Here is a 17,510-nt window from a genome sequence, read left to right on the forward strand (position 1 = left end):
ACGCTACCTCCCCTGTGGCTGCCCGGCCAGGCGGCCTTGCGGGCATGGGCCCCGAGCGGGACAGATGGACGTTGCCTTCCCGGCCGGGGTCCCGGTGCGTCTGCCTAAATTCACCAGAATCCACACGCATCTGTGATTTGAGATAAATCTGATGGGCAAATGGCTCCTTTTCAAAGCCAGGTTTCCTCCAAGCACAAACCTCCAAATAGGAATTACTTTTTAAGAAACTGTCCTCAATTTCCTTACCAATTTGAGGAGCCCTGCATACGACAAGCTGCTGGCTCCACTCCGGCAAAAGTCACCCCTGGTGACGTCTGACATATATACTCTCTGAACTGCCATTTCTGCTGCTTCATACCACACCTCCTACCTAAAGAACATGTATCTGAGGGCTTTTAACATTTCAGGCTTTCCTTTATCAGAATATGTCTTCTATTAACATTAAAGTACTATAATGTGCATTAACACTCCAAGCCCGATGAAGTTTTTGCAAAATAAGACAAGAGAAATGAACACTGGCAATTATGTGTGGCCTTTAAGACATATCTTTTCTTTTTGATGAAGTGTTGCTACACACCATACCTGAATACTGAGAAACAGAACACAAGAAATATTTAAGAAGGACATAATCCTATGACCTGGAGGCAGCACGCTGTGGGAAACGCCTTCCGGTCATGAATCTACAGCACCCAGACCTTGGAACACCCGTCAGGATGTGCTGCGCCCGGCCCCCACGTGCGGGGTGCCGCCGAGCGAGCCCTCACGCGGCCTACCTCCGGGGGGCTCTCCTCCTGCTCCATCACGAGCGGCTGGGTCACCAGGACGCCGAGGAGGGTAGCCCACGTCTCCTCAAACTGGGTGCGGCTGGTCCACCCTGAAACGCGAGTGCTGCTTTAGGCAGAGGGTCCCCGCTGCTCCGCCTTCTCTGTGAGACGGGGCAGTGGGCACTCCCGCTCTCGCTGGCCAGGTGCCCACACAGCCACTGCCCAGAGCCTCAGGACGGCGCTGCGATGCAGCCTCACTGCCGGCCGAGCCCAGTGGTGAGGACCAACGCGGCTGAGTTCAGCCCAGGCGGCCTGATGCGAAGCGCTCTCTGGGCCCTGCCGTGTGGATGTCCGAACGGGCGACGCTCGGATGGGGTCAGAGTGCCCTCTGCCCGGCTCAGCAGAGGCTGGGACATCCTTACTTAGAGTCAAACCCCCAGACTGCGCAGGTGTGTCCAGCCTCAACCGTGGAACCACACCTGAGCGGATGGACAGGCTGGCATGTGAACTCTACCTCAGGGCAGCGGCGTAAAAGCTTAAGAGCAATGGCTGCCCTGACCCCCTCGGGAAGGACGGTAGGTGGAGACAGGGTGTAATCTGCGGGGAAGTCCAGGCCGTGAGGAGGGCGTTCCGGAGGGGCCGCTCTCAAGATGCTGCTGAGTGAGCGGGTATCCCGGGGGCTGTGACCCTAGAGGGGAGGGGGCCGTGCCACTTGAATCAGGGCTGCAAGGGACAAGAGCGGGGTGCCAAGGACAGAAAACCAAAGCCTCAAACGTCAGGAGCTCGCTGGTAAGCTGCATGTGGACAGACAGACCAGCTGATTCAGGTCTGGATCAGACACACAGACAAGCTGAGACGGGAGGTCCAGACAGATGTGCTTACTCAGACGGGAGGAAAAGAGAAGGGACAAAGGACAATGGTCAGCAGCCATCAGGCGTCAGGAGAAGCCACAGGCCGTCTCCGGTCCTGCACGGTGACTGACAATTCAGACAGGACAGCACCTGAGACACAGAGGAGCGGGTGTCCAGCTGGGCTGGGGGAGGCAGGGGGCTGCAGGGGAAGAGGGCACAGAAGTTCCGAAGGCAGCGGCCTGAGACTGCTGCTCAGGGCTCACTGTGGACAGGGCGAGGGGTCACCGCTCACTTCAGGGAGGGGAGGAGGCAGTGAGGATGCCGGCCCAGCGTTACAGCAGCACAGACCCCGCAGAGGCCGACAGGCGGGGTGCTGGGCGGAGGGGCCTGATGTGGGGCCGGGGTGGAGTCGCCCTGCCAGGCGCAGCCTCGCGGGCTCTGCCGACGACAGCCCTCACGCCCCAGGGCTACCCCCAGCCACGACACGGGGACGAGAGGGTGAACGTCTGCTACATTGCTGGCAACAAGGCGGCGCCCTGAGGGAAGCCTGGGGCCCTGCTGCTGACTGAGACGCCGTGCGTCAGGGGCCCCTTTCTGTCTCTAAGGCTGCAGCAACTGTGTCAACAGCCACGATTCCCACATCATGGACGGCAGAACCGCAGTCCTGGGGGTCAACGCGGCCTGCCTCGCAGCCCGACGCTGTCCCCTTGGGGTCTGCTGCCCGCCCCGCCTCAGTGAGCACACTGCTCCGTCTGGCAGACTGGAACCGGGGCGGCAGCGGTCACAGGCAGCTCACACAGACAACCACTGCTCCCTCCAGCGGAGGCGCTGAGACACGGCTGAACCCGCTCAGCACCACCCATCACGAGGGCACCGCCTGACCTGATGCGAACACGTGGGAAGAAACGCGCTCTCACACACACATGCACACAGACTCATCATCGTGACAGCTTTGTATATATTACAGAACACATGCACGCGATTGTGTCCTGCCTCAACTCCTCCCTGGAATAAAAGAAGGCAGACCCCACTGCCGCCCTGGCTCCCGGCCTACCCAGTGTGTTGATGCGGTAGATGAACTCTTTGAAGACCTCCTTCTCCTGGAGGAACTCCACGGGGATCTCAGGGAACACTGTGCCGAAATCCCCTCCGGGTTTAGGCGACCATCCGAGCTTCCACACCTGAGAGGGAGCGAGAGGAAAACTGAAGGCAGGGTGGCCGGACGGGGAGGGCGCCCGGAAGTGCGCCTTCCCTCCCTGAGGCTCCCTGGCTGCAGACACGGTGGACGCGGCGAGCTCTCCAAGCCCAGCGTCGTCATCCAGTGCTGCTTGCAGCACCGGGGGGGCCAGCGCTGCTCCAGCAGCAGAAGCCCAGCTCCCAGCCGGGCCGTGGAGGATGCAAGCGTCCGGCCAGGGCTTGCACTGGACCCCTAACGCCGGCCACCTGGCCCAGCAGCTCCAGCACCCTGGCCTCCGGCAGACGCTCTCGAGGCCCCTCACATGCCCCCCAGACCCTCCTGCACGTCCTGACGCAGGCCGAGGAGCCACATGGGGTGGAGCGCTCACGCAAGGAGCCTCATCTACGGGGCATGGTCTGTGCAGGCCAGACATCGGGGCCTCGGGACCGTGACTTTCTGTATCTGCTCCCCATGCCTGCCCAAAGGTGAGCCGGCTCCACACCTGCAGTGACGGCCCGAGGGCAGTGCCAGCTCCTCAGCTCTCCTCCGGGGCGCCGGGCACCAGCACTGCCCGCAACTGCCAGTTCCACGGTGACTTCGGGACAGCAGCTACTGGGCTTCTCCTCAGAAGGGGCCCCTGCATGGGACTTCTTTCCCTCCCACAGCAAGATCCTCTTCAGGCCAAGGGCCCACCGCCTCCTCCGAGCAACCACTGCAGAAGCTCGCGCGCACAGAGGCTTCGCCCCACCAGCTAGCACACGCCCTCCCCAGGCAGCAGCAAGCGCCTGCCTCAGGTCTCGGCCCACCATCCCCCAGCTGGCTGCAGCCCGCGGCCGCTCTCTCTCTTTGGGGGTGCAAGGGCAGTGAAGCAGCCCCCACAGCCCGCACGCTGCTCACCGAGGCCCTGCCGGTCATCTGGAGCCAGGTCCCTTTAACAAGGCCCACTGGATCCTGGTTCCAGTTCCAAAGCCAGCTTTGGAAGAGCACCTGAGCTGCGACTGTGCCAAATCCCCAGGCCACCCTGGGGTGCCTGCTGACAGGGAGGCATGTGAGGGGGTGTAATCTCTGCTCTCCCACGAAACAGACGGGTCTGATGACCTTACAATTGCATCTGGCACTGTGGGAGAAATCACCTTATTTCGTCATGTAATCCCTCACCCTGTTTCAGAGTATTTCTTACTAATGGAGGAATCCAGACGGGCGTCTTGACTGCACACAGGAGCGCACCGGCCCCTGTTAGCGGATACCAGAGCGGTCACGACCTGGCTTCCTGTGCAGGGACCCCCGAGTTGGGGGCCTGCCGAGAGTCTGCCTCATTTCCGCCCTGTGCCAGGGGAGGGCCTGACTCACCAGGGGCGGGACGCGCGTGTAGCTGTTGACGAGGGGCAAGCGGGCCAAGCTGACGATGATGTTCCTGAGCACCGGGGTGAGGAAGGCGGGTGTGTGGCTGTTCCTCTTGTGGCCCAAGGCCAACACCGACGGCAGGCACTCCACCATCTCAGCCACCATCCCACAGGCTGCAGCGATGTACTGAGGGTCTGAGCAGACACCCCCGTGAGAGAAGACCCTTCTGTCAAAACACACCCCAAACCGCCGCCCGCCCCCAACCTGCCCGGCCCCACAGAGTGGGAGGCACAGCCCACAACCAGCTACACACGCCAGAGACGTGACTGCTCGTGGGTGCCTCACGTGGACGCGTTTACTTCACCCTCCTGCAGCCCCAACAGCTGAGCAGGACACCCCGCGGGGTGTGGGGTCACGGAGAGCCAGGCAGCGGCGCATGCCTGCAGTGGGGCGCAGAAGGCGCTGCCCCCAGCTCCAGGACGAGCAGGACACAGCCAAGGACAGGTCACGTGTCCACACCAACCACACAGGAGGCCTCTTCCGGGAATGAATCTCAAGCCCCCGAAGACTCGAGGTCAGGGACACGACCCTGAGACGTACTCTGTGTGTCTGAATCCACGTCGTCCTCTCTGGCAGCCTTGGGGGTGCTCGTCCTTCTTTCTGGACTAAGAAGCTGGTCCCCAGGTTGCACCACAACTAAAATCACAACAGAACAAACAGAAGAATTCCAAAGTATGTCAACCGTTCCTTCCTAATTCAGATTTTCACATTCATGCAGCCTTATGAACGTTTCCCAAGTGAATCAACTTGGGACAATTTTAGACCCACTAGACTCAGGTATCAATCTCTAGGTTAATCCGAAATGCACCAGGATCTGAACTTCTACCCTTGGATTTCTCAGTCCTCCTGCTCTCTGCCACCTCTGACCCTGAGGGCTTCTATCAGACAGCTCAAGAACCACTACTGCTAACAGCACGCCTAGAGCCCCCAAGAAGCCTGGCTTTGATGAATCACTCCCTGGGTCTTCCTTTTCATGTTACTACAAATGCACAGATGAAAACAATTTAAACAATGAATCTTCAAAACACCACTCTGTAATATTTAATTTAAAAATACAAAACATCAAGACACCCTCTCACATGTAAACTATAACATCCAATTTTAAAAACATTTTGGTTAATGACCCTCATTAAGGACACTGTCCCTTGAAAAGAAAAAGACACTTTTATTTCAAAAATTAATGCAGTATAGAAACAAGCATTTTGACTATAACACAAAACAAGTAATTTTTTTTAATGTAATCTTATTAGTCTTATGGTGATTTAGGACTAAAAGAATGAAACAGTCAACTAGGACCAGAAATCAAAGGGCCGTAAATTAGACGCATTTTTTTTTTTTTTTAATGAAAGCTGAAATTCCAGATCTACACAAAAGCAAATTCAAGTTAAATTCTAGCGCAGACTCCAGGAGACTGGAGACGAAGGCAAGGCCCATAATTCCTCCACCTCTTCACTCCCGATTCCCAACTCAGCACCTGGAGAACAGGTGGCACATAACCGCTGCGACTAGCCCCGCGGCACTGATTACTGCTTCAAGGGCCAAAGGACAGTGCGCCCCGGTCTCAGACTCACTGGCCTCCAGGATGAACCGCACACAGTGGATGAGGGAGCAGGCGTGGGTCACCATGTCGGGCGCGGCCAGCAGGCTCCAGAGGCCGGGCAGCTGCAGGGCCAGGCAGCAGCAGTCCAGGCCCGCCTGCAGGTCCAGGCTCAGCGGGACCCGCGCGTGGATCAGGTGCCACGACAGCGCCTGTGGGGTGGGTCGTGTGAAGGAAGGCCCCCCGCCCCGTTCTGCCCCAGGGCCCACTGGCGGGCACGTCCAGACCTCCCTCAGGAGCCACGGCTCTGGGCCACCACTCCCAGCCCCTCCTGTCTAACCCTGATCCGCCTGCTCACTGGGGGACGCCCGCCTCATCTGGCTGCCCTGTCTTCAGCCTCCAGCATCTGGTTCTGACCACTCAGGCCGCGGGCCAGGCGCTCCCCCAGCCCCCAGCCCCGAGCCTGGGGGCTCCCACAGCCCGGGGTCTGGCCTCGGCCACGGTCACGGAGGCTGGACCCGACAGCGAGGCTGGGCTGGCTGCTTCCCAGCGGGTAGAGCCTCTCAGCCCGGCTTCCCTCGTCTGTGAAACGGGACCAACAGCCCTCACAGGGCTGGACCGAGTCCTGAACGGGACGCAGCAGGGAGGGCCGCCCTGCCCGTGACAATGGCAGCGGCCTCTGTACAGTCACCAGGGGCCTGTGTGCCAGTCTTCCTGCGGCCCCCACCCCTGACGGCTGCGGTCACAGCACTCTGGCTCGAGTAGGGCCTGGCTGGTCACCCCAGGAACACGCGTGTGAGTGCCCTCTGCACGCCGCTGTCCCCCCGCTGCCAGGCAGCGGGGGTGTGGGCACTCTTCAGGTGTCTGCCTCCCAGGATGCAGGCCGGACCCTTCTCAGAAGGCGTATGAAAGGACCATGCCCCACCGTGTGCACACATTTTGGGGGTATTTATAAGTGTTAACACCAATAGAATGGTCAATTCCCCACAGCTGAAATAGCAGGCTTATTGCTCAATTTAAAATATAACAAATTTCTCATATCATGACTTTTTAAGTATCTAAAATTAGAGTACACACGACTTTTTCTCCCTGGAAAAAATATTAAATGGATGGTTTGTACTAAATGAAAAAACTATCTCGGCATCAAGGAAACAGACTCACAAATAAGTGAACAAGGCCTCCCCATCTGGTACCTGGGAGACCCCGGGCAGGAGGCCAGGTCTAGGTCTGACTCAGAGCCCACCCACCCCGCACCCCCACAACCCAGAAGCAGAGACGAGGGGGGCTGCTGCCAACCTCCCGAGGCATACTGCACAACGGGGCGACAGGAGGCCTGACCGCGCTCAGCAGAGCGGGGATGGGCATGCCGCGGGACACGGTCACTGCGGAAAGGACAGGCCTCAGGCGGCAGGCCAGCACCGCGCTGGGATTCAGAGGGAGGGGCCTCCTCCCTCCGTGGGCGGCGCCCTCAGACTTCCTGCCGCTCTGGGCCCCAGTTCCCGAGCTGCGGCTTACCTCGAGAGTCATGACCACAAACTTCACGGTGTCCCTCTCCTTCTCAGGAGGGAGGTGCAGGTGGCTGGGCAGCCGGGAGAACACCAGCAGGTACTGGCCCAGGGCCCGGGCCAGGGCGGCCAGAGTCCGATACAGTGCAGCGTCCCCTGAAATGGGAGGCCCGTGGGTGGACAAGCCCCAGCAGAGGCCTGACCTTCCCTGCAAATGTGATGGCGGCTGGAGAAACGGCTCCCGGAGCACCCCGCACACACCCCGCCGTCCCACGCGCCCAGGCCCCGCGCTCCCAAGGCCGAGACTGCGCTCCTCGGGGCCTGGAACCTGGGCCACGTCAAAGAAAGGCAAAGCGGGAAACACACCAAGGACACGCAGAGCCCGGGCCCGGAGCGGGCTCCCGACGCCTCTGTGAATGCAGCAGCGGGCTAATCCACAGCGCCCACTGTCCTTCCACACGGTGCAAAGCCTGGCACTGGCTCTGCCGCCCTTTATGAAAGGAAGAGGAGCTTTCAGTTTACTTACCAAAGAGGTCATCCAGCTTGCTCCAGTAGGCGGTGGGCTGCACAGGCAGGAACGGCTGGAAAGCTTGGTGGACAGCGGGAAGCTGCTGGACCACAACGCTCACGCGGTCCAGAGTCGCTGTGCGAGCTGCTTCAAAAAGGGGGCTCCGCTGGCCCCCTGAGATCTCACGCAGGCCCAGGCCCAGGCACGGAGCCAACAGGCTCAGGTTGAACTCCTGAATTGGGTGGGGCATTAGAGGTTGAACAATGACTGTGACACATGTTTAGTTGGGCAAGAGACACACAGCAGAGGAGGGCAGAACATGGACATTCGGAGTGGGCAGATAAGCAGGGCGTCAGAGACATGTTAACAGGCGTCTTCTCCCGCTTCTTTCACAGATAACCGAACACCCCCGTCCAACATCCGACCAGTGAGGTATGTTTCTGGACTCTACTGGGTCCTTCAATTTTTATTTACTTATTTTGGCTGAGCCACGAGGCATGTGTGATCTCAGCTCTCCAACCAAGGATGGAACCCACGCTCCTGAGTGGAAGTGCGGAGTCCTAACCATTCGACAGCCAGGGAGGTCCTGGTACTTTAATTTTCAAGAGGCATTTCTGCCTTCATATTTATCTGAAGTCAAAAATTTAATATGATGGAATTTTAACTGATACAGATACAAAATCAAGTTGATGTGCCACCCAGGAAATCAGTGGAACACCAAACGTCCCCAATGTTTGAAAAAAACAAGTGACATTTCAAAAGCAGCTGAAAGAAATCATAGCAGGCATGGGAATGTGGCAAGTTTGATTGGAAAAACGGCATTCATTCGATAATGCTTCAATTTGTATTGCGCTCTGCCAGCTTTTGAAAGCCATTTAAGGATCTTTCTGGCCGATCTTTAGCTAACATTCAGAAAAGCGTGTCATCACCAGTGACCAAAATTGAGCCCTCTGGTACAGCCGTTACAGCCGAGCCTTTCTTTAAAGCTGTTAAAAATCTAATTAGCAAATTTGGAAAATTCAATAAATCGGTTATTAAGCAAGCTTGTCATTTACCAGCAAATCAGCTTTCACTGAATGGCTCTTAAAATGATTTTAGCACACTGATTTCTCCTGTTCTTTTTCCATGGAGCGTTTATTTTTGCACTGATGGAGGATCAGTACTTGGGGACACGCGGCTCCGTGGCTGCACCCTGAGGCTCTCCATATTGCGCCTGGACTGTCCCCTGGGCCCCTGCTTCACTCCCATTTGGTCTATTCAAGGCAGCACCACGACACAGAAAGGTTTATCAGCTGCTGGTCCCAGGAGGTCTGAGAAGGGACCCGCCAAGGCTGCGGCCGGCACCACACAGCAGGCTGCAGGACGCCTCGGGAGGGCGGGGGCTTCCCTGCATGCACTGGGTGCAGGAGGGGACCGTCCTCCACGCAGGGAGGGGCTTCCTAATTGCCAGAACATCATCAAAGAGTCTATTAAATCACGCACCACAACACCATCCTGATACTGCCTCTCATGAGCACGAGACAAGCAGTCAGAACTCATTACAATTCAAGGGAACCTGCTTCCTTCAGGTTCCCAGGTGGCGCTAGTAGTAAAGAATCTACCTGCCAACACAGGAGATGCAAGAGATGCAAGTTTGATCCCTGGGTTGGGAAGATCCCCTGGAGAAGGAAATGGCAACCCATTCCAGTACTGCCTGGAGAATGCCATGGGCAGAGGAGCCTGGCGGGCGACAGTCCATGGGGTTGCCAAAAATTGGACACGACTGAGCGACTAACACTTATAACTTACTTCCTTTAATTGCGTGAAAGGGTGAGTTAAACACAACTCCCCCTTTTAGGACTCTCAGGGGGCTGGGATCACACGCTGCCCTGTCTGGATCAGGTTCTCTGCCTTTAAGGCACAAGGTGAAGGGTACACGCCAAAAGCAGATCATGCAACAGTGGAACAAAGCAGGCCCACGCGCCCAACACAAGCAACACAGGGCCCTGGCGTCCCGGCCCCGCCGTACCGAGTGCATCATGAAGGCGCCCAGGTCACCCGCGGGGATCCGGCTCACCAGCTCTGCGCCTTCCAGCAGGGCAGAGTCTGACCGAGTCCAGCACTGGGACTTCACCAGCCGCACGTACCAGTCCTGGGCAGAAGAGGGGAAGACGGCAGGCTGGATTGCGCAGGGCTCTCAAGTGGCTTCAACCTGACCACCACCGTGTTTCCACGCTGACCGACCCTCACGTCCCACGGCCCAACCCAAGGACACCGGGCCGTCCCCAGGCCGTGACTACACCCTCAGCAGAGCTGGATACCGGCCATTCTCCACCCCGCAGGCCTTCCTATGGGAACAGCCACGAGGGCGGTGACAAGGACTTGTCACCTGTCTGCACCGCCTCCCCTCATCTGCTGAAGGCGACCCTGAGCCTCAGCCATGCCCCGAGGGCAGCGGGCCCACCTCTGCCCACCCTGCTGGGCATCGCACCCATCGCCTCCGGAGGTCTGCTCTGCTCCCTCTCCCCAGGGCCAGTGCCATGGACGTGAGGACAAGTCATGCCTGAGAACCGTGGCCCGGGCCTCGCTAGTCTCTGCTTGGGCTGCTGGATTCTGGGGTCCACTCTACCAGGGCTCTGAACGGGCCGCAGCTCTGAGGTGAGTGGGGAGGGTGAGTGAGGAGGGTGATACCAGGGCCCGCGGGTCGGGGGTGGATACGCACAGGTCAGCAGGCCTAAGCAGAGGAGACAGCTCCAGTGGGTGGGCCGCAGACACCATGTTCCGATTCTCCATTGACCACTTGACCCTCAGCCCCTGCTAAAGGCCAGGGCTGGACTGCACGGCCCTGTCACTGATGTAGCTGTGCCCATCGCCGGCAAGAAACAGGGCCGGCTGAGCGCCCTTGGGGGCCACGCTGGGCGCCGGACGGCCTGCCACCTGAGCCACCCCGCGGCCCGGGCGGACAGCAGTCCTCAGTGACCCGAGGGCCCGGGTGTCACACACAGACACTTACTTTGTCAGGATTCACTGCCTCCAGTGCCAGGGGCCCGTCCCCGTCCAGGGGATGGGACGTGACTGGGGGCGTGGGGCCACGCGACCCTGGTGCCGTGGCGAGACGAAGCCTGTCCAGCAGGGAGTAGAGCCTCTGGTGTCTGGAAGCCAATCGCACGTGGGTTAGAAGCCACACGGGCTCTTCCAGCGAGGTGAGACATGCCTGAAACTGTGCAGAGCTGTTTCTCATCAACGCTCACACAAGTCACGATGCAAAGTCAGGCTCAGCTGACGGGTAACAACCACAGAGACATGGCCCGTTAGCATCCTTCAGAAACCTCATTTACACCAAACAGCGCAGCAGGGAACACACAGCAAACAGCTAACACAGGCGTTGTTCATAAAGCACAACAGGTCAGGTGAGATCCCAGTGCACAAAACCTACCTAATCTCCACATAGTACACACTTTATACCCATCTACACTCATTTCATAAACAATCACCTCATCTGGCACAGGGCATTTTTATTCTTCCTCGTCTAGGGATGGAAAGAGAAAGTTTGACCTCCCGTCACTTGTTTTGAGAACAACGTCCTGATGCAGACTACAATGTAAGTCACTGCGTACTGACGAGTCACCTAAGGCCACACACTGCCCATCAAGTCCTGTCCCTCTGAGTTAAACCATCAACTGCTACTCCAGAGACTGCAGTCACGGCACACGGACCCAGCTCTCTGGCACACAGCTTCCCCGCTGTGCAGAGAGAAGGTAAAGCTCCCTTTTGTTTATCCTGCAGTGATGGAAACACACTCATGTGACAGATACCAGGATTTCTGATAAAAGCCTCTGAGGCTCTGCAGACAAAATGAGGTGATAGATTGCTATGGAGAGAGAACGCTGACGAGCTGTAGATACACTCCTGGGTAACGCGCCTCAGCTCTGCCGTCTTACTCAGTGATCAGATCACAGGTTCTGACCCTCACTGAGACAGAGGTGGTCACTGGCTCTGCACTCAGAGCCGACGGGAAGTGAGGGCTGCGTGAACATGGGCACTAACGCGGCAGAGCGGGCCTGCTCTCTGGACACAGACACTGGGTCATTTCGAAGGCTCTCTTGAGGCCCGTCTCCCACCTAGAACGCACGTCCCTCTCTCGTCCTGTGAGGCCGCACCCTCGCGAACCCTTGTCTCTGCACCCACGGCGAGGAGCCCGGCCCCGAGTTACCTCTGTCCTAACCCGCTGCTCTGCAGGTGCTCCTGGATCCGGATCAGCTCCTCTGCCGGCAGCTGGGCCGTGCTGCTCTAGAGGAGACAAGACCGCGTCAGTGTGTGCAACGCAGGGGAGGTCAGAACCACCGTGCTCCTCTACAAAACACAAACGCTGCATCCAGGTCCCGGGAGCAGAGGAGGACTGGAAGCACAGAAGCACCGATGTCGGACACACAAGAAGAGCCGACGCAGCCGCACTGCCCGCGTCCCTGGGGCCGTGGAGACGCTTCCTGTGGGGGGGGGGGGAACCAGCCCACCGTTCCACCTGCCCGGCCAAGTGTCCAGTAAAAGTCAACCCTCAGTGTTATTTCCTAGTACCTGTAAATTCGCAGCCAAAAGCATTTCCACCCGGCGACAAGCAAGGGTGTCGACCATGCGAGCCAGCACACGGAACGGCGTGCACAAAAGCTTGTCTGCGTACAGCGTCAGCACAGCGCCCGACTGGCTCAGGTGGATCCCTTCCAGGCACTGGAGAGTTCTCTTCAGCATGGTGGGCTGCGGGGCGAGAGGAGGAGAGAGACGAGGGCGGCGGGTTTGCCCAGTGCAAAGAATGGGTTAGGAGAAATAAACCAATAGGGGCTTCCCCGGTAGCTCAGTGGTAAAGAATCCATCTGTCAACGCAGGAGACACGGGTTCGATCCCTGATGCGGGAGGAGCAACACAGCCCGTGCACCGAAACTCTGGGGCCTCTGCTCTAGTCCAGGAGCCGTGACTACTGCAGCCCGCACGCCCCGGCCCGCCTCCCACAGCACGAGAAGCCACCGCGCCACAGCCAAGGGTCGCCCCACGCCCCACAGCTCGAGAAAAGCCCACACAGCAACCAACACCCAGCACAGCCAAAATTAATTAAATAACAATTTTGAGAAAGTATTAAAAATGCCAATGCTCCGTTCTTCAGGCAGAGAAAACTGCCACCGGCTGGCACCCGGGAGACTTACAGTTGAAAGATTTTCACAGCGAGACTGAATTGCCTGGATGAAAAGGCCACTGGCGGCGGGATTGCGATGGACGGCGCTGATGAAGTCCTGCACGGGCGGCTCGCGGGACAGGCTGATCAGGTCTTGAACGTGGTTCACGATGAGCCAGGTTAAGTGCTCCGAGTCATGCAGGTTCTGGCACTGAGGACAAAGCCAGCAGTGAGAGGCCACCGTCCAGTGCACACGCGGCCGCACAGGGCAACGCCACAGAGGAGGCCAGGAGGGGCGGGAGGGAGAGAACCGGTTCCAAACTACAGCCCTCACTGAAAACACCCAGCGTCTGAGCAGCGATACCAACGAGGTCGAAACACACTTCACGGAGCCTGACCCCTACCCCCAGCAACCAAACACCGTGGCCGTGACATCCATCAGGCCCCAGGGACGGGCACCCCAGCAGCACGGCCCCCAGGACTGAGGAGCGTGGGGTGTGGGGCACCCAGGGCAGTGACGACCATGTGAGACTCCAGGGCAGGTGGCATCCAGCCAGGGTGCACCCTGCACCCTCCAGGCCTCCGTCTGGCCTCCTGACGGGAACGCTCCAATTACACTTGCTCCAGCTTTGTGACGAGTCAGTGAAAAAAAGGAATTCCCTGTTCACTGTCACAGTTTTTTGACAGAATTTCTGAATCTACAATATGAATGAGTCCACATATCCAATGGACCTTAAGGGAAGATATTTCATGTAAGATTTATAAGGAGATAAAAAATACACATTTTAAAATATGTATGTTGCCTTTTCATCATAATTCCTGATCCCAGGCAGAAATTGTAAAAGATAAATTTTCTGCCATCACGTTAATGATTAATACTTTTCATGTGGGATAATTTGATAGTATTAACTTATATTTTTCTACTTTTCTGTGAAAACAGCATTATATAATTATACCAAATTATTTTAAAAAGTAGAACAAGATAGAAAACAAGAACAAGACAGAAAAACAACTTCAACAACAAGAATGTAAAGCAAAGTGTAAGTATTAACAAACTGTGATCTCGGCAGAAAAGAGCTCTGCTGGGTGTGGGCGGAGGGGAGCACCTCTTGTCTGCTCCGGAGGCGGGTGCCGTTCTCCATCCACCTGGAGAAAGTATCAAACCTCAACGAGGTGGAACATCAGGTTCTCTCTGAGTAACAACCATCAAGGTTTAATTTTCTTCTGTTTGCTTATTTGGTTTTTGCAAATTTACTGTGTTAAACAAGAGATGATTGTAGTTTTATGGTCAAAATCCTACAAGAGTCGTATTTTAAAAGAATGCCATTCCAACAGGAATCAATTTGAAACGCGGCAATTAACTTCTAAAAACCTTTTCCACAGGCTAAAATAACTTTTAATCAGAACCCCACTCAGTCAAGTTTGTAGTTTCTTTCCATCATCACTGTTACTGGAGACCACAAAGGTGCCCGCGCGCAAGTGCCCTGAGCAGGTGCTGCTGCTAAGCCGCTCGCGTCCGACTCTGTGCGACCCCACGGACGGCAGCCCACCAGGCTCCTCCGTCCCTGGGATTCTCCAGGCAAGAACACTGGAGTGGGTTGCCATTTCCTTCTCCAACGCATACATGCATGCTAGGTCACTTCAGTCGTGTCCGACTCTCTGCAACCCCATGGACGGCAGCCCACCAGGCTCCTCTGTCCTCAGGGTTCTCTAGGCAACAGTACTGGAGTGGGTTGCCAATTCCTTTTCCAAGTGATAGCTGACCCAGCCTTTTACAGACAAACTTAAACTCCTGGGACCAGACTCCGAGTCTGATTTCTAGTTCTAGTTAGGAACGGGATTCAAATTTAGCTTTTCACTGGCGGGACGCTGGAACGGCGGAGGTCAGTCTGTAGCGGCGTCACCCACACGAACCCCAGACCCCGCCACTACCGGCATTTGCACACTTACGACATAGTCACAGAAGAGAATGAGGGCGCCTCTTCGCACGATTTCTCTATTGCACATCCCCAGCTTGGAAGCCACGTCGGGATCCTCGTCCTCTCCAGACATCTCTGGACTCAGCGACTTCGTGCTGGACAAGCTGCGTCGTCTAGAAGGAGCAACAGAAGCTCTGACGGTGTTTCTGAGGTGGCAGCGGTCTTATTTTCAAAACAATGAAGACGATTATTGCTCTGTCCCAGTTGTAAAGCAGTCAATTTACTTTAAAAACGGCCACACCAGAATAATGTGTGTAAGACCCACCCTTAGTGATCTACTCCTGAGCTATGGGATAAAGCACACGTGGAAAACTAAATAAAAGAGAAGACTTAACAGGCAGAAAACTAAACTGCTTGACTGAAAGGCCAAGTCCACCCTGAAGCTGCATGTTCAGTCGGTGCTCCTATCTCATCGGCGGCATCTGATCGCACAGCTATCGCTTCTGGAACACCCTGAAAGCTGCCAGGAGCCAGAAGAAAACCTCCCCACGTCCATGTTTCACTCTTCAGTGGCCAGCCCTGAACATGCCCACAGTGTCCGTGTTATCGTGGAAACCCCAATTAAAAGCATTTCTGCAAAATTAACCCTTCACCAGTGAAGGTCACTTCAGTTCACGTTTACTTCTCACCTTGTCTCTTTTTTTTTTTTCCTAAGGACATGGGAATTATGAACTCTGAGATTCTCAATTCTGGCCACCACTTTTAAAACACAGCAGTTGCCATGCTCGCAAACTGACTCGAGGGTCAGTAAGGCAAGCCCCTCGCCTCATCAGCCAAGGCTTAGCAGAGATGGAGACGACATCAGGACTAGGATATTCTGAAATGTGTCAGTTTTTTCTACTAACATCTCAGCATTTGGACGAGAACTGGCATAAAAAATTCTACAGGTTAAAAAAAACTTTAATTACCATTTCTGTTTTTCAACGAGAGAATGGGTAAGCAGACATGCACACAACGCGATACGATGCAGCAATCACAAGAAGCCAGTTCTGATGTATCATGTGCAACACAGTGAACAAACCTTAAACTCGCTGAGCTAAGTGACAGAAGCCAGACTCAGGAGGGTACAGACGCGGGCTTCCGTCCACAGGGCGTTCTGCAAGAGGCTACACATGGAGACAGAACGCGGGGCGACGGTTCCCGAGGGAGCGTGGGGGAGGGGTGACGGCACCCGAACGGGAGCTCCTGTCGTGACGGTACTGTTCCGAACCTTGCTTGTGGTGGGCGACCTGACCTCACTGGGCACAGAAGAGTGCATTCACTGCACCGCAAATTATACGTCAACAGAAACCCTTCCTTTTTCAGTCAGCCCTCCTGCCAGCCCCAACATGACCTACATTCAAGCTGTAATTCTGTGTTCTGCCATAGTATAGCCGTAAGGGAAAGAGCCTCTGAAGATGGACGAGAGAATGTGCAATTCAAAAATATTAGCGGTGGACACAAAGAAGGTTCAATGTCAACCCAAATTTGGTTGACAAACCAAAGTTTGTAGGAGGGCAAGGCCCCAAGACAGATGCTGCCAGCTATTGAGAGCAAACGATCTTCTCAAATAAAAGATGGCTGCATATGCAGGACCTTAACAGTCTACGTGACAGTAGAAAGCAAAGGATAAGCCCATGATGATGCAGTCTCCCAAATAAGGAGCAGAGCAGAGCAGACCCCACTATGGCAGCCATGGTGTACTTCCAGGACGCGTGGCCTGGGAGCCCAGGCTCATCTGAGAGCCGGCATGTACTGGGCTGGGTACAGAACCTCGGTAACAGTTTGATGAAGCAGTTCTATATTTGCAGAGTATACAGATTAAAAAAAAATAATAATGACTTGTACTACACTCTGTATCTCAAATTCTAGTAATTCACTTTTGGTAATGGACACGCGTCATAACAAACAGATAAGGACACCAAAGGAAAATTACAGCACAACATCCTTGATGAAGACAGATGCAAACACCTCAACAAGACACCAGCAAAGCGAACGCAACAGTACATTAAAAACATCACGTATCATGATAAGTGGCATTTATTCTAGAGATGCCAAGGATGGTTCAACATCTGTAAATCAACCAATGAAATACATCATGTTAACAAAATGAAGAATAAAAAATATATGATCATCTCAACGGATGCAAAAGCATTTAAGAAAGTTCAACATTTATTTATGATTAAAAAAAAAAAACCTCTCAGTAAAATGGGTACAGAGAGAATGAACGTCAACTTAATAGAGGCCGTATATGGCAAGCCTACAGCTAACATCATACTCAGTGGTGAACAGCTGAAAGCTCTTCCTCTAAGATCAGGAATAAGACAAGGGTGCCCATTTTCACAACTTTAATTCAACACAGTGTTGGACGTCCTAACCATAACAGAAGGCAAGAAAAAAAAATAAAAGGCATTCAAGTCAGAAAGATGTATAACTTTCACTGCTTGCAAGTGAGATGATACTATACATAGAAAATCCTAAGGAGTCCACCAAAAACCTGTTAGAAGTAATGAGTTCAGTAAAACTTCAGCATACAAAGTCAATACAGTAAGCCCCCTATGTACGAGAGAGTTCTGTTCTAAGGTGCATTCCCAAGTCCAACAAAGTTGGACTAAGTACTCAACTAACACCATCAGCTCTGTAAGCCCACTGTAATATAACAG

At 55.2% G+C, this 17,510-nt stretch overlaps 1 protein-coding gene across 4 annotated transcripts in view; it reads right to left on the reverse strand.

The window, feature by feature from the left end:
- The window catches only part of HTT (huntingtin), a 122,800-nt gene that overhangs the window by 9,400 nt on the left and 95,890 nt on the right, over nt 1–17,510 (reverse strand). For all 4 annotated transcript variants that reach the window (XM_043448496.1, XM_043448497.1, XM_043448495.1 and 1 more), the window contains 13 exons: nt 14,840–14,981; nt 12,921–13,100; nt 12,301–12,477; nt 11,939–12,015; nt 10,739–10,877; nt 9,755–9,877; nt 7,765–7,978; nt 7,249–7,394; nt 5,768–5,945; nt 4,737–4,832; nt 4,143–4,330; nt 2,670–2,796; nt 774–874 (listed from right to left, as the gene is read on the reverse strand). In XM_043448496.1, coding sequence (XP_043304431.1) covers nt 774–874; nt 2,670–2,796; nt 4,143–4,330; nt 4,737–4,832; nt 5,768–5,945; nt 7,249–7,394; nt 7,765–7,978; nt 9,755–9,877; nt 10,739–10,877; nt 11,939–12,015; nt 12,301–12,477; nt 12,921–13,100; nt 14,840–14,981 — 1,888 coding nt within the window. The remainder of the gene's footprint in view (nt 1–773; nt 875–2,669; nt 2,797–4,142; nt 4,331–4,736; nt 4,833–5,767; nt 5,946–7,248; nt 7,395–7,764; nt 7,979–9,754; nt 9,878–10,738; nt 10,878–11,938; nt 12,016–12,300; nt 12,478–12,920; nt 13,101–14,839; nt 14,982–17,510) is intronic.

The sequence above is a fragment of the Cervus canadensis genome, chromosome 26 (genome assembly GCF_019320065.1).
Source record: "Cervus canadensis isolate Bull #8, Minnesota chromosome 26, ASM1932006v1, whole genome shotgun sequence".
Lineage (NCBI taxonomy): Eukaryota > Metazoa > Chordata > Mammalia > Artiodactyla > Cervidae > Cervus > Cervus canadensis.